At 47.2% G+C, this 19,233-nt stretch overlaps 1 protein-coding gene across 2 annotated transcripts in view; it reads left to right on the top strand.

Moving 5' to 3' along the window:
• Nucleotides 1-19,233, top strand: part of EGFL6 (EGF like domain multiple 6) — a 60,130-nt gene that overhangs the window by 21,556 nt on the left and 19,341 nt on the right. For both annotated transcript variants that reach the window (XM_025857505.2, XM_073902211.1), the window contains exons 3-7: nucleotides 3,867-3,959; nucleotides 8,209-8,328; nucleotides 10,964-11,083; nucleotides 13,414-13,548; nucleotides 15,532-15,654. In XM_025857505.2, coding sequence (XP_025713290.2) covers nucleotides 3,867-3,959; nucleotides 8,209-8,328; nucleotides 10,964-11,083; nucleotides 13,414-13,548; nucleotides 15,532-15,654 — 591 coding nt within the window. The remainder of the gene's footprint in view (nucleotides 1-3,866; nucleotides 3,960-8,208; nucleotides 8,329-10,963; nucleotides 11,084-13,413; nucleotides 13,549-15,531; nucleotides 15,655-19,233) is intronic.

The following is a 19,233-nucleotide window of genomic DNA, read 5'->3' as shown; positions in this document are numbered from 1 at the left end:
GGATAGACCACAGGTGAAGACAGAACTTGATAATATCCAGAATCTCTAAACCATTGAAAAGCACTGATAAGGCTCCTACGGGCTCAGTATCATGCAAAATCTTCCACCAGCAGTTACCTGGTGACAAGATGACAAGAGTATCAAGATACTAGAAAAAATATTTGAAGAGCATTATTACCTCCCCAGATAAAGAAAGTTAGAACACCCCCCTGGGGCTTTGTCAATTCAAAAAGAGGGTGGGTCCTCACACTGACTGGGTCTATAGTGTCATGGTCAAGGGCATTGTCTTGCGGATGTCAGAATGATGTGGGTGACCTTGGGTGTGGTAGGTAAGCCGGCTGAGGCTCCACTTCGTCAGCAACATGGAGAGATTAATCCCTAGTTCAGAGGGGAAGGGGTGTAAGCATTAAAGGGTATGCTCATTACCTGGCATGCATAGAAAATATCTCCTAAATCACCCTTGACTCAGAAAGGACCAGTGACTCTCCTGTCCCTTCAAAGCACATGTGGTGCAGGCATTACATGTTGCTGTGTTCTTTTTCTAGGCACAGCACATTTTTATGGGAAGGCAGTCAGGTGGAAAGGGGCAAAAACCACGTGGACCGCATGATTTGGAGTCTTAGAGTTACACGAGCCTCGACACCTCCTGCCATAAAACTTACATGTCTCTGGTGAATAAATGAGGGTGAGCTTTGGCTTTCTGTAAGGTCTACTCTGTAACTAAATCAAAGCAATTTGGCCACGCCGCAGACAGCCGGTCACATTCTTGATGTTTTTGTGGACAATGTAATACCATAGGCAGGAAAGAATTTAAAGCGAGCTGTTTAAAAGAGCACGTGCCGAGGGTTCAAGCACAATGCTCAGTAGGCACGTTTGGCAAGCCCAAGAGCTCATCAGCACCCCCGCCGCCCTGGTGAAATGTTCAGGTATTAAATTGCAATGATGTTTGTATCTAAAATCTGTTGTTGTATTATATCCAATTTGTATGGTCCTTCTTGACGGTAAAGTCACCTGCTCCTTGAAGCACCAAGTAACGGGGAGATGAGCCCCTGATTGCCAGATCTCGGATTCCTAAGCCAGAGCGTGGGCTGTGTGGTAATGAGATGAGAACCCATGCCCACTTGCCCGAACAGGCAGAGTTGCACCCCAGCCTGGGAGACCCCAGTCCTCCCGGACTCCACTTCCATCCATCTGTTCACCCTTCGTTCCTCCAGAGGCCCTGACTCCATGCTGGAGCTTTCTAGATCTTGGCTCCTGTCCTGCCTAAATCTACTCCCAGGGCGGAATGGCTCAGCTCTGTATCATTAACCTTCAAATGTATGTCACTTAGCAAGATGTGGTAAGAGTCGTCCCTGAACAAATCCCAATGAACAGCTGCAGATGGAGGAGTTAGAGGGAGGACTGAACAAGAACTCTAGCTAAAGTACACGTAAATCTCAGGCCATTTTAGACATAAACCAAATTTCCCTGTGCTGTAGATTGGCTGTTCAAGTCACAGATCCAAGGTCGCTGGAAATTGAAAACATCTTGCTGGAGCTTTGACCTTATAGCAGCAAGGGTATTATTCGCCATTTCTCTTATGTTCTATTTGGCGTTGATCCTGGCTTTCCTATCTGGCCCACATTGGAAATAACTTTCCAGGGAGCAATCAGAGGTATTCAAGGCTTAAAAAAGTAAAAAAAGTTATTTTTCTAACATCTAAACCTAAAGCTGCATCTCCAAGAGCATATCCATAACAAAATAGACACTGGAAAGCAAAATTCTTTTTTGTCTCCAGGAGGGAAAGAATTTTGCTGAGAAGCATTTATTCCTTACCTTCTCACTTATGGTTTATTCAGAGCCATAAAATGTTTCCCTGTTGAAAGGTCTATACGGATTACTTTATTTACTGTTTGAAACTATTTGAGTGTCTAACATATCCACAGCACTATTAAATGCAGCAGGAGAAACAAAGATGAATGTTTAAGTCCCCGTTCTGAAGGGGATGGGAACCAGGTAGTAGATAGAAGTGAAGGATAGAAGCCAAATATATGTCTGATTATTTTGTAAGATGGAGCCTGATCAATTTCATGGGCGAGGCCTGCCCCAGTTCTGTGGAAATCTCAAAGTTGAGTGGAATTCTGATATGGCCAGAGAAATCACTGCAGGCTTCTGGAAGACGGGCTCATGCAAGGTAGCTGTTGAAGGATCAGGAGGATATTAAGCACTGGAGGGTGGGGATGGGGTGCCCCAAGGCGGGGATAACAAGACAGGAAGGGGCAGAAAGTGTCCAGTTTGGAGAACAGCAGACAATCTAGTTTGACCACCGTGTTGCCTACATGTAGGGAGCAGAGTAGGCCAAAGGTACAAACTAACATGGAAGCCGGGTCATGGTGATGATACCTGTAGGATATTCCAAGGGCCATAAAGATTATTTGGTGACTTCTGTGCAAGGCATGGCATGACTGGAGTCGCGCTCTTGGAATATCAGTTTAATGTCGTATCTGACATCAGATTTCCTAGGAGCAGAGCCTGTAAAGGGGATTCTTGTATCAAACATCTGTTGCGGGGTGCTCTGCAGAGAAATCTGTGAGGGAGTGAGGGAATAGGGGAAGGAGCCAGGCAAAGACGTGGTTTCAAGAGAGGTCTAGCTTCAGCCTGATCCCACAGGGAGTTCTACACCACAGACTTTGTCCTGCCCCGAAAGCAGGGGCTAGGCTGTTAGACCCCATATCAGTTAAGCACCAGGTCACAGGCTGTGGTGGGGAGAAGCAGGGGCAGGGAGGGGGCGGGGGGCGGGGGGGGGCAGGTGCAGTGTAATATCCCAGGTATCTGTGGGCAGCATGATTCCCATTAGCTAGATGAGTGTCTGTTCAATGAATGACTTGGGTGGTAGAAGCAGGGATAGGATGTTGTCACTGATGAGTTTGGGGACAAGAGAAGATAGAGATGAATGGGATTTTGAGTCCAGGTGACTGGGAGATAAATGTGAACATTAACAAAGAATAGGGTTTGGGGTCAAGGGGGAGATGCTGGGGTTGAGCCAGGGACTCAACGGGAAGGGGAGTAGACAGCATTGCTGGCTGAGTCATTGCTGAGTCATCTTTTCAGGCGCTGGCCAGTTCCTGAGCTCCTGCTAGATCCAGAAGCTGCTCAGGGCTCCTGACTCCCTCTAGACTCTCTCTCTTCTCTTTGGCTTTTCCCCTATTCCTTTCGTCCTATCCACCGTCTCTTCGCCCTACCTCCCCCCTTTGGGCCAGACTCAAACATCCCATCACCTTTGACTATTTCTTCTTGCCCCCAACCCCCTCAAACTTGCTATTCTCGGTGTCTCTCCCATCCCTTCTTTCACCCAGCGGGTATTTATGGAGTGCCCAATTTGTGTCAGGTGTCTGGATACAGAAGTGAAAAAAAAAACCACAACAGCCCAGAAGAAACACATCATGCCTTTATCATGCCGCCATCCTCCGCCTCCTCATGATGCTTCTAGTTCCCATCCTTAGGGCTGGAAGTTGCACCTCCCTGCCTGCCCTCTGTGGCTCCATCATTTTGACTGATCACACACAGCTTTAAAAATAGAGTTTGATCATTCAAAAGCGAACTAGGAGAGAGAATATGGAAGACAAAAAAGAGGCCAGTGACAGAAAGAAGGAGGACCTTGGCACTTGACCCAGGATGGCTCTGGAGTCCCTTCCAGCTCCCACATTGCACTTCTTTTATTAAATGTTTTTGTGTTTATATGCAAAACTAGCTGACTGTGGTCTGGGAGGCTTTGTTTTCCTTTGAATGTCACTTGGAGGCATGGCAGTGCTAAGCAAAGTTATGATAAACTTGGATAAGCTCGTACTCCTGTTCTTTTACCGTCAAAACACCTTTCCCTTCCACAGCTACGTGTGAACCTGGATGCAAGTTTGGTGAGTGTGTGGGACCAAACAAATGTAGATGCTTTCCAGGATACACCGGGAAAACCTGCAGTCAAGGTCAGTACTACACGCTGGGGTCCAAATACAAACGTACCCCAGAGCTCTCAGAAGCTATGCAATCATTGCAGCAGCGTTTGTGACAAACACTCCCGTGCCCGCCATTTTGTAGGTTGTAAGTCGAATCTTCAAATGAAAGGGTTTCAGACCTAGGTCTCTCAATCAGTCTCTTCTAGAAAAATATAAAAGTCATTCCAATATTGTTGTTAAGATGCCAGATCAAAGGCCTTTTTTTTCTCCTGTCAAATAACTTTTTTTTTTCTAAAATGATTTTCATTGTGTTTTTCCACTACCAAAGTAATGCATAGTTTTTACTGAAAAAAACCCCCAGAGATGCAAAAGGATATAAGTTAAAAAGTGGGAGTTTCCGCCCCCCCTCTCCCCCGGTCCCTCCTTGAACGAGTGTGAACAGTTTGTCCTCAATCCCTGAAGGACCCTTCTCTGGGTCGGTCCGTTCTTACTGCATGTGTGGGTCAGCACATACAGAGTTAGCTCGTGCTTCTTAAGGCTGTATCCTCAGCCCCGATGCAAACGCTTTTATCGTTTGTGTAAAAAATACTTCGTTTAACCACTCTCGCCTACCTTGTCTCCAATTTCTCGCCATTACAAGCTGTGCTAAGTCAGACATCATTCTACACATATCCTTGCACCCTTGAGTATTTTTATAGGATAAACGTCTGAAAATAGAATTGTTGGGTTGAATGACATGCATGTTTTTATTATAATTGACATATTTTAAAACGTACTTTAGGACTTATCATAAGCTGTTTATCCGAAGATATTGAAGAGTGTATTTATACTGTTGAGCACAGTGGTTCTCAACTTGGGCAATTTTATTCCCCAGAAAGAGTTGCCAGATAAAATATAGATCTCAAGTTCTGATTTAAATTGCAGAGAAACAGCAGATAATTTTATAGAGTGCGTAGGTCTTAAATACTGCACGAGACACACGTCTACTAAAAAAGTATCAGTTAATTATCTAAAATTAAAATTTAACTGGGCATCCCGTATTTCTGTTTGCTCAATCTGGGAACCTTACCCCAGGGGACATCTGGCAAGGTCTGAAGACGTTTGGGGGTGCTCCTGGCATCCGGTGGTTGGAGCCCAGGGAGGCTGCTCAGCCTCCTACAGTGCGCAGGGCGGCCCCCACCGCAGAGAATGGTCTGACCCAGAGAATGGTCTGACTCTTGGCTGAGGCCAAGAGACCCGGGCATGAAGAAGCCTGCTGTAATTAAGTGTCCACAGTCCAATAATGCAGTTGAGCTGAGAGCAGCCCATCAAGTTCAGCTGTCCTTGGGGCTGCCGGGCTTCTGGAGGGAAGGATGGAGTCCCAGAGATGGGCAGGCAGCCACTCCACTGTGCCACCCCCAGGCCTCACTGCCAAGCCCCGAGGTTGGCCGCATACACTGAAATAGCTACCAGCCCTGCAGCTCAGAGGGGACTCTCTGAGTCTCTGCTGTCCCACCACCAGAAGAGGCCAGCACCCTAAGGTGCTTCTGAGAACCTCACCCACCTGCTTGACTGAGGCGCATCAAGGATTGTGCTCTCCTAAGTAATGACCCAGCACGTCCCTTACCAGAGGGGATTCACACCAGAAAACCTGTTTCTCTGTATCGTCCTGGATTCTGTACCAACATATCTTCTGCAGAGGTTTGGAAGAGAGAAGATATTTTTCATGCTGGTTTTCAATTCCCGGTAAAATATTAGTGTCGAGGGAGTGGTCTAGTTGGCTCAGTTTCGGGACTTTCTGTTTCCTCCCGCAGCTTTCCTGGCCCCCGGGTGGCATGATCAAAGTCCTTATCCATTAATGGTGACAGGCCTCAGCCCTCCCCTGTGGTGTCTTTCCCCCCAAATCCTTCTTCCACACGACGAATGAGTCACCTCTGAGTTAGGGCCAAGGGATGGGGTATTCCTGGATTTCCCATCAATGTCCAATTCGCTTTTTCCAGTTCCCCCTTTTGAAGGGGTTAGAACCCATGCAGGAGAAGGTAGAGTAGAGGGGATAAGCAATGGACGAAGAGCTTTCAAATGTCCCACTAAGACGTCAGAAAATTCCTGTACAAGGTTCTTGTCAGAGGCGAAAGCAGCCATTCCTCTATTTTCAAGGGTACGCTTGGCCTGTTTCCCTGCTGAATTTTGGTCTTACACAGAATTTGACTCTTTTCTCCTTTCTGTATCTTCCTTGAAGGAGTTAAGCCATGAGGTACCCACACTGACCACATTTCCAAAGATAAGCTCCTCTACCCATGATCGCTTTTTTTTTAAAGATTTTATTTATTTGGGCACCTGGGTGGCTCAGTCAGTTGGGCGTCTGCCTTCGGCTCAGATCAAGATCCCGGGGGCCTGGGATTGAGTCCCTTGTTGGGCTCCCCTGTCTCAGCAGGGAGCCTGCTTCTCCCTCTGCCTCTGTCCCTCCCCCGTTTGTATGCGCTCTCCCTCTGTCAAATAAATGAATAAAATTTAAAAAAATATATTTTTATTTATTTGAGAGAGATAGAGAGCACCTGAGTGGGTGGGCAGGGGCAGAGGGAGAAGCCGACTCAGCCTGAGCGGGAGCCCCATGTGGGGCTTGATCCCAGGACCCTGAGATCATGACCTGAACCGAAGGCAGACGCCCAACTGACTGAGCCATGCAGGTGCCCCAAAAAGTCATTCATTCTTAGTATTTAAATTCTTTTTAGGAAACACTGAGACACACAGAGAAGAAAGTCACCCCCAGTCTTAGCCCCTGGAGATAACCATTATTGGCATTGAGAGCGTAGCCTCCCAGGCTTAAATGGTGTCCTACAGCCTCACCACCGATAGCTGCCTGTCAGGGCTCCCTCTGGAAGGGTGTGAGCCAACACAAGTTAGTCGGTGTGGGGCTGCCCAAAACAGGAACAACTGAAAGGAGGCATTGCTGTGGGCACCTGTCATAGGCAGCCTGGGACAGTACTAAAGGCTAAAGTATCTAAATTATATTTCTAGCCTTTTATTCTAGTATTATACACACAGAATTGTGCATATATCAACAGTGTACTGCTCAATGAATTTTCAAATCCATCCACACATAACCAAGAAACAGAAACTCAGTAGCCTTCCTGGAGACCCCTCCTGCTCCCCTCCAGTGACTTGCCCCCCACCCCCAAGGAGCTCTATCTTGACCTTTTACACCACAAATTAGTTGTGCCTGACTTTTTTTTTAAGATTTAATTTATTTATTTGAGAGAGCATGAATGGGGAGAGGGGCAGAGGGAGAAGCAGACTCCCCGACATGGGGCTCCATCCCAGGACCCTGGGATCATGACCTGAGCGGAAGGCAGACACTTAACTGACCGAACCACCCAGGTGCCCCTGTGCCTGGCTTTTTTTTTTTTTTTTTTTAAGATTTTATTTTTAAGTAATCCGTACACCCAATGTGGGGCTCAAACTCACAACCCCGAGATCGAGAGTTGCATGCTCCACTGACTGAGCCAGCCAGGCGCCCCTTGCCTGATTTTTTTTTTTTAAAGATTTTATTTATTTATTCATGAGAGACAGACAGAGAGAGAGAGAGAGAGAGAGAGAGGCAGAGGGAGAAGCAGGCTCCCAAGGAGCAGGGAGCCCGATGTGGGACTCGATCCCAGGACCCTGGGATCATGACCTGAGCCGAAGGCAGACGCTCAACCATCTGAGCCACCCAGGCGCCCGCCCCTTGCCTGATTTTTAACGTACTCCTTTGTCTCCAGCTTCTTCCGCTCACTCTCGTGGTTGTGAGCTTCATCCGTTGTGCCTTGGAGCTATAGTGTGTTCAGCCTCATTGCTGTGTAGTATTCCTTTGCACGAGTATACAAGTCATCTCTCCTGCCCTCTGTTGGGAGATGTTTGGGTTCTTTCCAGCTTGGGGCTATTAAGAATACTGCTACTGTGATCATTTTAGTACGTGTTTTCTTGGTGGGCACACATCCACATTGCCGTTGGGGATCTAGTCAGGAGTGGAATTGCTAGGTCATGGGTATCCGTGTCTCTAGCTACAGTAGATTCTGCCAAAGAGTTTTCCAAAGTGGTTGTGCCCATTTGCCTCCCCTCCGCCGGTGCATGATTGTCCTGTTTGCCCCCACATCGTCATTAGTCCTTCAGAATGGGGTTTTACTGATGATTGGAGAAGAGGTGAGTCATTGCCCTGTGTACCCACCCCCACCGGTGGGATCCAGGGAAGCCAATCCAACTCTCCATCTTGATGTTTCCTGATCCAGTTAGCCTCTCTTCATGTTCTGCCTGCCCCCTGCAGATGTAAACGAGTGTGGAGTAAAACCCCGGCCGTGCCAACACCGGTGTGTGAATACGCACGGGAGCTACAAGTGCTTTTGCCTCGGCGGCCACATGCTCATGCCAGATGCCACATGTGCGAGTAAGTTCCAATGGCCAGGCTGCTCACGCTCATCCTTTGAGACTAGATGTTTGCCGTAGACTAGATGTTTGTCATAGACTAGATTTTTTTTTTTTAAATCATGGTAAAATAAATATAACATGAAATTCACCATTTTCAACTGTACAATTCAGTGGCATTTAGTACACTTACAATGCTGTACAACTGTCACGACTGTCTAATTCTAGAACATCGTCATCACCCCAAAAGAAAACCCTGTGCCCATTACCAATCACTCCCCATTCTTCCTCGCCAGCCCCCCCCCCCCCACCTCATCCACTAATCTGCTTTCTGTCTCTCTGGATTTGCCTATTCTGGATAGCTGCTTTTTAAAGAAAGAGGCTAATTGGGGAGAAAAATAAATTCTATCTCTCTGTATATGCAGCGCGTATGGGGTTTCTTCATGAAAATAAGCATGTTGTTTTAGGGAGGTGATAACGTTTAAATTCCATCTTGGGACATCAATTCTTCCCACCAGCTGCCTTTCTCACGCCCCTTGCCCCATGCTCAAAGATTAGTGACTCTCGTTGGAAATAACATTCTGATTCACGTTCCCGAAAAAGAAAAGCCCTTCTGTGATAAAGAGAAACCTATGTCCCGTGGGAGGTAAGAGTATACCCACTCATTTATCCAGAGCGAATCAGGTTTAATATTGCAGCTGAAAGGCAAACCCATCCTCCCTGCCTGTCTCCCTTCCTCCCCTCTTCCCCCCTCCCATCTCTCTTTCCTTTGTACCGTAGCCCCCACCAAACCTGGAAGCTTATGGCTGCTGCTAGCTTCCTAGGGTTACAGAGTTATGGACTCCCTAGCCCATCTGGGACTTTGCGACAGTTACACAGTCTTGGCTAGTGCATGGTTTGCTGCCCCCCTGGCTTGTCCTTGTGTTTTCCGTCCTTGGCAAAGGGCCCCAACACCACCAGTCACCTAGATCCTCTGTTGGCAAGAAGCCTTAAGAGATAAAGCAGACACTCGAAGTCTTTTTAAAAAATCCTGATTGTTATAAATTAAGAGACAAATATGTATATAATATATATGATGTTATATATAACATAATATGTAGTTGAATGAATTCTTATAAGGCGAGCACCCATGTAACCACTACCAAGGGGAATTTTACCAGAACCCGCCCCTCCATACCCCATCACAGGAACCACTATCTAGGCTTTTATAGTGATCGCTTAACATTTTTAAAAAGATCTATGCTAATGGATGTTTTGAAACATTCCATGAAAGCCCAGTCAGTGCCAAAAAAGGTATGTTTTCCCAAATGGAAGGACAGGATTAGGTAAATGTTGAAGACTAATTTTAAAAGAAGGCAACTAAAGAGAAAAGAGAATAAAGGGGAAATGTTATCACTGGTAGGTGTTTGTTATATTACCTTGATGTCTGTATCTATTACCTTGATGTGTGTACCTTCTTTGTCTATTTCTGTACGTGAAAGGGTTGCTCGGGCCTCCCTGTTTAGAGCTCAAAGCATCCAGGGAGCCCCGGACCCCTCTCCTGATTTTATTTCACTTGGTTCCTGGCAGTTTCTTTTGTCCCGCTGGGTGATCGGCATATTATGGATGGCACTGGATAAAGGGAGCGTATTCACTGCACTTCCCTGTTGGAGACACCTGTGATCCATATATAGTAGACTCCTGCTAAGGAAATGCATTTTTGTGAGATAAGTTGTGTTTAGCAACAAGTGACAGAAAAATCCACCTAAATTATCTCATTTACCTAAAAAGCTGGAGGCAGGCAGTTCCAGAACAGCTCAGCAAGGACTCACTCTCTGCCATTTTCAGGGTACTGATTTTATTCTCATGCCTGTGACCTCATAGTCACAAGATGGCTGCCCCAGCTCCAGACATCACACATACATTTAAGGGAGGCCTGACAAAGGGGAGAGGAGTGATGCCAGTGAATGAATGACTCTTTCACTCTTGTCCCTTTCATCATGCAGCAGCATCTTTTCCAGAAGCCCCGCTCCCTCCAGCAGACTTATCTTTATGTCTCTTTGGCCACAGCTGGGTCCTATGGCCACCCATCATTGCTGCAAGGGAAGCTGGGATGAAGACAAGTAACTGGCTTTCCAGCCTCAGTGATGGGAGTGGCGAGAGGAAAAGGGGTCCAGGATGGCTTTGGGGTAGCCAGTCAGTCATATTTGCCACGTTTTAATACAGGCATGGAAATGACCAGGTCTCGTGACTTGAGTGGCTCTCGTTGAGGCTGGGTATGTATGGAGAGATCTGTAGAATGGATTTTGTCCCCCTGACGACTCAGATTGATCATCTCCATCAGAGGTTGCATTTCCGCCTAGAGAGGCCAGCCGGCTGACATAAAGGCGTGATGAGAGAATGTACAAGAGGAGAGAGGATGCAGCCTTTGGTAACCAAGGGGTGCCTGCCCGACCTAAAGACAGGCAAATTTAACACACTGGCCCACAGAAGAGACCGTGGCGCCACCAAGACACCACCCTTGCCCAGACCCATTTGGGCCTCAGACAGTGATTGATGCTCATCCTGTAATACATCCCATATATGACACCGAATGTCCTAGAACGCAGAGATCCTTTCTCACTGAGGGCTTTTTATCGGCTCGGGAGGAGAAGGCTAACGCTTGCGTACGTTTTCAGACTCCAGGACGTGTGCCGTGACGAGCTGCCAGTACGCCTGCGAAGACACGGAGGAGGGGCCGCGCTGTCTGTGTCCGTCCTCGGGCTTGCGCCTGGCCCCCAATGGGAGAGTCTGTATAGGTAGGGCAGCCCGGCTCGCCTCCATTCCTCCTCCTTCCCCCTCTACTGAATTCCTTCTCTGTCATTCAGCACAATCTGCTTGTTGACTAGACTGAAAGTAGAGATTTCTGCCCATTTCTGAGCCGACTGGCCACATAGACTCTAGACACACTTTGGGATGCTAGAAAAAACACTTCTCTGTTACTTTGGGATTGTCTAATGCCCTAGTGGAAAAAGGATAAAGGTAATTTTATTTTAGTATATTTACCCTGCATGTTTCACTTCAATTACCATAGAAACCTGCTACTTACTGTCATTCAGTGAATGAAACCCCAAGGGCCATTGGGCTCCATTTTGGGTTCCAGCTAATATTTTCCTACAAAAATGTATTTATGTATTTTTCGTTTTTAGATCTAAGACTATTGAGAATAGTATATCCTTTTGACGTTGTTTAAGTTAGCAAGTAACCAGCTTCCCATTGTCTTTAAAGGTTGCTCTAAAGTATTCCAAAACATTTCGGTTTGAGATAGAGCCCTCATTTATAGCTTTGAATTTAATCAAATCAATGGATTAGAACTTTGCCTCTTGCTCTCCCCTGTCTTATTTTGTATCTTAGTTTTGGGCCCCGCAGAAGCTAACCCTGAGCAAGTAGTTGATTTGGGAGGTGATCCCAGGGAATGCTGGTTGAGGAGGAGGTGAGGGAAGGCCCCAGCGCAGGCTGAGTTCAAGGAGCAGGTTAAGCATCTGTGCCCCTCTAGGAGACAGGGGAAGCTGCTTCCAAGTTTTCCTCCTGGGTCAAGGGTGCTGGGGATTTAAGCACCAAGTCCTGTTCTTTACTGACTGGGGGAGGGACACTGCTCTGGAACCTTGACTCCCCGGCACACCCAGCCCAGCCTGGATGAGGGTCACTGCAGGATGCCACAGGGTGCAGCCTTAGGCAGGTACGGACACACTGAATGCCAAGGGCGATGGGTGGGGCACCCCACAGGGCGCCCTCAGTGACTGATGCAACACTTTCGGCCTTAGTTCCCTTGTGGGTCGGAATTATGTTCAGTAACCAAACTGTATATACTCATCCTTCTGTACTTACATGCAAGTGAGCACATAGCATTAATAAGGGATATCAAACCAAATCAGAATGTTGAACGAGTTGTTGATCTTTTTTATTTAAATAAGCAAATATCTGTGCAATTTAATATTCTTACCCGTTTACTGAAGTAGAAACATTTCTCAGCGCTGGACGTTTATTTATCCCAAATGTTCATACCTTGATAAGCTGCATTTAGAAAGTTCAGCCAAATAGGTCCTAAATCAGTGAAATACTTTTAAAAAAAATCCCTGTACAATTAAAATTTTGGCCCTGCTCTTTGAGAGTAATCAGATTTAATTAGATTCACAGGGTTTAGCATTCCTCGGTGAAATTAGATTTATATGACAAGGCTCGTTCTTGACCAAACTGAAGCCAATTTTTACCCAGCTCCGATTTGAAGGGTGTCATTTTTATTGAAGGGAAAGATGATCTACACGAAAGTGGTCCCTGAAAAATTATTTTGGTCAACCCAACACATATTTAGTATTTTAAGAATGCAAAGAGAACAATAAGAACAGCACCAACTTGCATGTTTAACCACAGGTCCAAATTAACAACATAAAACGTGTATTCGATTTATCATTTTAAAGTAAAAGCAAAGCCCGAGTCTGGGTATTTGGGTCAGCATAGCTGCCAGCCCCTCAGTAACCTGACTCTCAAGGAAAGCAGGGAAGCCTCTTGTCTGCCCAAGTTGCATCACAGCATCATTACACTTGACCCACAATCTGTGTTTAAGTGCAGTTGTAGGAAACCATGTCTCTGGTATTTGGGTCAGTATCGTGGGAGCCTTGGGGGAGCTGACCGATGAAATAATTCTTCTGTAGAAGACAACATCGAAAGTGTGTATCCGGTTTGCTTAACATGTACTTACCTGACTCGGTTTTCAAAAGTTGTATACGCCATACAATACACATAGCCAGAGAAATAATTCCATCAACAACAGCATGTCATGTCTTTGTGCCAAGTGCCAGACATCCACTTCCTGCCCCAGGAGAGATGGGGATGTGAGTAGCGACAAGACAGTGAGTTGATGTCTCGAAAATGATATGTACAACGTGACGGAAACACATAAAGGAGGAGCTGTGAGTGTGCTGAGGGCGTCTAGAACACTTCCCCGGGGGGCGTGATGTAGGCAGCAGAATAATCAGAGTTTTCCACCAGAGAAACTGTGTATGTGTGTGTGCGCATGTGCATGTGTGTGTGTTTTGGAGGGAGAGCGCTTCTCTTGCTATCACTGACACCTTCTGGTTCTACCTCCCAGACATCGACGAATGTGCCTCCGGTAAAGCTGTCTGCCCTTATAATCGAAGATGTGTGAACACGTTCGGCAGCTACTACTGCAAATGTCATGTTGGTTTCGAACTGAAATATGTCAGGGGCCGATATGACTGCGTAGGTAAGAGTCGGTGGCACATTTTCCTTTTGCCCTCTCCCTGCCAAACCTATAGGCTTTGTCTACAGGTATTTGGATGTCAATTCAGTCTAGTAGTTGAACAATCTACTGTACTGACCACTTGGACAATACAGAAGAGGTCACTTTTTTGTTTGTTTGTTTGTTTCTGGCTTTTAGGGAACTCTGGTGAGAGGAATTAGGTGAAGCCGGGTCAGTAAAAGTCTAAAGTAAGGGGCTGTCGGGGATATAGTTCTGCTTTGTGGAAATACCTCAAATATCTAGAGATGATTTTTGTGGATTTGTTGAAAATTCGGTTGGTTTTCTTTTTAACGTTTGATTCCCCGGATACATATCTAAAAATGGGAACAATAAAGCACAAAAGGAAGAATAAAAAGGTCTGTTTGATCTTGATCTCAGTGATCTGTTCATAACAGTGTCCTTCAGGGCAGGCTTTAGAAAAATGTGTGAGGGAGATGAAGGTGCGTGCTCTTTCCTCGTTCGGCCCTGTCATGGTTCAAGGTCCAAATCCCCTAAAATATGCCCTTTCCGGGTCACCGAAGCTACTCTGATAAGATTCTGTGCCTCAGTGTGAAATAAAATATTTTGGTCTTCAGTGAAGGGATTCCAAGACTGAATGAGCAAGTGAAGGGGGGTGTTTGGGAGCCCTGGGACGCACTCACATTGCCCTTGATGTAACGCAGGACGGGGCCTGCCCTACCGTGAAGGGAGATGCAGGCTCCCTGTAGATGCCTCTTCATGTAAAATGTGGAGCAAACGTGTGTACGACGGGGAACGCTAATGGGCTGGGGGGAAAGTAGGATTTCTCTCAACCCTCCATCCAGAGCATCCCAGGACATGTCCTGCGAAACCATGTTGTGGCAACGGTTGGTTCCAGGGTTTTGAACCATCTCGTGAAGCCTCCACAGCTCTTCACTCAGATCTTTTTAAACACAAAGGCTGGCCTACACAGGCTCATAAAATCCATGTTTCTTGTGGGCTCGGCCCCCAGGCCCTGCTGCAGACCCATCCGGGAGAAGAAGCCTGTTCGCTGATACCTAGGATGTTCCACTGGACAGGGCAGGAATGCACATGGAGAGCTTCCAAGAGAAACACATCTGGTGATTCTAAGTGATTAAGATCAGCATCTGAGCTCCTTTGGTGGCTAAATTAAAAACAATGGACTATTTTGTGTGTGCGTATGTCTCCCAAAGCGTGGAGAGCGGGTGAGATGGAGAAGAGCTTCTGGCTAATGAACTTCTCACTCGGGTAGGATTCGGCAAACTTTCCTGGTCTCCATCCAGCAGACGAGCTCAGACCAGCCTGACCCTGCTCCTGGCAGCCTTTGAACAAAATGCTGATGAATTCAGATGATGTCAACGGTTCATAGCCCACCTTATCCTTTTTTTTTTTTTTTTTAGATTTTTTTTTTTTTTTCAGAGAAAAAGAGCAAAAGGGGGGGAGAGAGGGAGAGGCAGAGGGAGAGGGAGAAGCAGAGTCCCCAACGAGCAGGGATCCCAGGACCCCGAGACCATGACCCGAGCTGAAGGCAGACGCTTCACCCACTGAGCCACCCAGGCGCCCCCTTATCTTTTGTTGGTTAGGAGTCCCAAGCCCTTCCACGTGTAGAATTTATTTTCTGGTACTGTTATTTAATTCTGAATTAGACGGATGAAAAAATTAAGAAAAAACCCGAACGTCTTACAGATTTCGGTAGTGTTGATGAGTAGTCGAGATGCCGTGGGGGCGGCGGGCTGCAGGGAGCCCCCCAGCACTGCATGTGCTGGTGTCAGGCAAAGGCCGGGCTCTGGGCCAAGGCGTCGGGCGTTTTGAACACCTCTCACTTCTCAGGCCCCACTCGGTAGGTTTGGCAGTGTTGAGTGGTTGGCCCTGGATTTGCTCAAGTGGTAGTCTTACAGTAAGTAAGGGATAGTCTTTTAGCAAGCCCTGCTGCCACAAAGTTGTTCACGGGAACGTTCACATTTTTAGATATAAACGAATGTGCCGTGAATACCCATACGTGCAGCCTCTACGCCAATTGCCTCAATACCCAAGGATCCTTCAAGTGTAAATGCAAGCAGGGATATAAAGGCAATGGACTTCAGTGTTCTGGTAAGTAGCGTTTGCTCATGGCGTCTTAGCTATTCTCGCTAAAGCGTTCTCTGCATATCTCCTTCCTTCCTCCCTCATTTCTCTCCCTGTGTCTGTCTGTCTGTCTGCATGCACGGGTGATAGTGTGTGCATTCAGTGTTCAAAAGTTTTCACTCTGCCTCAGTCTTGTCTTCTCTGCTAATCGGACCACATCTTCATTACTCACTGAAGTTGTGGGCACTAAGCTTAAAGACCAGCAAAGGTTCTGGATATTTCTCTGGTCACAACTTACTTTCAAATACTGAAAATAAGCTTTAAGGACAAATGGCGCTCTGCAGATGTTATCTGTCAGGATGGGGTAGGTTATGGTGGCAGTGACAAGCAATCCTAAAGCGTCAGTGCCTTAGAACCACAAACTTTTTAACTACATGAATCCAAACTTCCTCCAGAATACACAACCGGAAGAAAGTGTGATGAAGCTAACGTCACTTTATCTGTCATCCTCAAACCTAGATTCACATTTTTTTAAAGATATTATTTATTTATTTGAGAGAGAGAGCACGAGCAGGGGGAGGGGCAGAGGCAGAGGGAGAAGCCGGCTTCCCGCTAAGTGAGGAGCCCGACGCGGGGCTCCACCCCAGGACCCCCGGATCATGACCCGAGCAGGTTTATCTGGCTGCTCTTGTCCCTTTTATTTATTTATTTTTTAAGATTTTATTTATTTATTTGACAGAGAGAGACACAGCGAGAGAGGGAACACAAGCAGGGGGAGTGGGAGAGGGAGAAGCAGGCTTCCCGCCGAGCAGGGAGCCCGATGCGGGGCTCGATCCCAGGACCCCGGGATCGTGATCCGAGCTGAAGGCAGATGCTTAACGACTGAGCCACCCAGGCGCCCCTGTTCTTGTCCCTTTTAGCACTGGCTCATCGTGTGCCTGGATTTGTTCACTGCCCCGACCCCACTCTCCTGTGGACCCCTTAGCAGAGTCCCCACGTCTTCCAACACGTATGGCTGCAGGTTGTGCCTTGACCTGTCCTGTGCCCTCAGGCAGCCAGTGCTCCTGACGACACAGCAGAGCAAAAACAGGGTGTCTGCACCATGACAGACATTGAGCAGCAGAGGCGTAAAGGTTCACAGTACCCCGTGGGCTGTGGTTGAGTGCCACTGGACGAGAGTGTGTAGGGAAGGAAGAGGAGTCAGGAGATCACATTCTCTGAGGAATGCCAGAAGAACTGGGCAGCATTTCGTCTGGAAGAAACAGTGTGGAAAAGTATAAATGGTGCCTGTAGATCTTTGAAGGACTGTGAAATGAAAGTGACTTCCCAGGGGTGCCTCGGTGGCTCAGTCGGTTAAGCCTGCCTTCGGCTCAGGTCATGGTCCCAGGGTCCTGGGATCGAGCCCCGCGTTGGGCTCCCTGCTCCGCGGGAAGCCTGCTTCTCCCTCTCCCACTCCCCCTGCTTGTGTTCCCTCTCTCGCTGTGTCTCTCTCTGTCAAATAAATTAATAAAATCTTAAAAAAAAAAAAAAAAAAAACTTCCCAAAGTGGACTAGGAGCAATGTGGAGACGAGGAGCAAGGTGGAGGCTACATTCTCTCTTACGAATGACGGCCAGGTATCTGAGAGTGGACCCTGGAGCCCTGCCAAGGGGCACATTCCACCATGCAGACTTCCAGGCCCAGTTCTTTGCTCTTGGCCCTTGGCAGGATTCCTGCCTTGGGCTAGAGGTGGGATTACAGAGCCGCTCAGCCTCCAGCAACTCGATGCTGTGGTGTCTATCCCTCTGTGCACTGTGTGCTCATGATCTCCTTCTGGAACTTTATTCAAAGACAGAGAGAGATTGGCTGACTGTGCAGGGCTGTACATGGGTGGATCGGGAGGAGGGATGCGTAACGTGGAGAGGCCCCCAGAGAGGAAACTGAGTAAATCATCGTTCTGTGTTGGATGATGGTCAACGGCTCCTTCACGCCACCAAATGTGAACATGTATATTCCAGCTTCACTTGTCTTGGGCCATTTGGGGTAATGGTCAACAGCTGAGGCTCAGGACCTAGGAAAGCCTGAATCTAAATCTGAACTCTGCCCCCTCCTGGCTGTGACCTTTAGTAAGTTGTCTTAACCTCTCCAAACTCAATTTCCTCCTGTGCAGCTTGTGACGAGCCAGGCCCCAGGCTCTGGACGCTCCCTAGTTTCAGCAAGGCAGAGTGGACAGTTCCATGCGGATCCTTAGCCCCAGTGCCGCGGGCTCCCTGCCCGTGGCCCTGCGCTTTCTCTAGAGTACTGCTCAGCCCCTTTGCAAGGGCAGCCTTCAACCAGTGGGCACCAGGGGTCTGGATAAATACCCCAGAGGGTCGCAGGATGGGACAGTTCTGAGCCGTGTTCTACATTGGCCCCCAGGTGTCCCCAGCAGGACTGAGCCCCTCACCGACGGTGATTTCCTGCCAGTGAGGCACCATCTTTAGCTTTTTCCCCTCCCTGTCTTGCTCTCCTCCTTCCCCCACGCCTGCTTCCTGGGATAACCTCCCAAATAAACCCCCTGCACCCAAGCCCTTGTTTCAGGGTCTCCTTGGGGGAACACTCATTAGGACAGGTACCTCGCAAGTGCATTGCGAGATTCGAATTGAGATAATATAGTTAGAGACCTTAGTTCACCTGAGCACATAGTAGATGCTCAATAAAGTTAGTTCTGGTTATTGATATTCATGCCATTTCAAAGAGCTGTGTGCTAAGGGCCAGCTACTCTTTAATCTGAAAATCTGTGAAGGTAGATGCACAAATGCTGTGCATACAAAAGAGATGCCTCAGGAAAACACTTGTCTCAGAAAGTGAGCAACTCACCTCTGCATACCCACCCCTGGCCCCAGGCCTAAGAATCAAAGCAAGAACTGCCCAGAGTAAACCTGGAGTCATCTTCCTTCCTGATCATTGAACCTCCTTGAAACCACAATGTGTTATTTTTTTTTAAGATTTTATTTATTTATTTATTTATTTATTTTAGAGAGCATGTGAGCTGGCTGAGGGAGAGGGAGAGAGAGAGAATCTCAAGCAGACTCCCCCGCTAAGCGTGGAGCCCAACGTGGGGCTCAGTCTCCTGACGCTGAGCTCATGACCTGAGCCAAAATCAAGAGTCAGACGCTTAACTGACTGAGCCACCCAGGCACCCCCACAATGTGTTACTCGTGTCCACATGAAGGCAACGTCCCTAAGCATGCAGCACGATAGCTCTTCGCAGCCCACATTTTCTATATTGTCCCACAGCATTTTGAAATTATAAATCTCACCTCAACACAAACATTTCTTATGTCAAGAAGACTTCTGTTTTTCTTTGACCCTCCAGCTTTAGGCATATTCTTGGGTAAAACAAATTTTTCCTTATTCTTTGAAACCTCAAATTCCTCACAATGTTCTCTTTGATACCTTGAAACCATTCATTTTGTTACTACCCATTCTGCAGCTGAATTTTTTTCTTTCATCTCTCACCAGGGTGTTTATTTAAAAGAGAAAACTGTCTTTGGGTCATTCACTGTATTATTTGTCCAGCCCTTTCCATTCTGCTTTGATTCTTTGTAAAATAGATAGCCATGTCTCTGTTGAAAATTGATCTTAA

The sequence above is a fragment of the Callorhinus ursinus genome, unplaced genomic scaffold (genome assembly GCF_003265705.2).
Source record: "Callorhinus ursinus isolate GAN/ISIS: 27379988/994484 unplaced genomic scaffold, GSC_fseal_2.0 scaffold16, whole genome shotgun sequence".
NCBI lineage: Eukaryota > Metazoa > Chordata > Mammalia > Carnivora > Otariidae > Callorhinus > Callorhinus ursinus.
The sequence above is the reverse complement of the archived record's forward strand: the minus strand, read 5'-3'. Positions and strand labels throughout refer to the sequence as shown.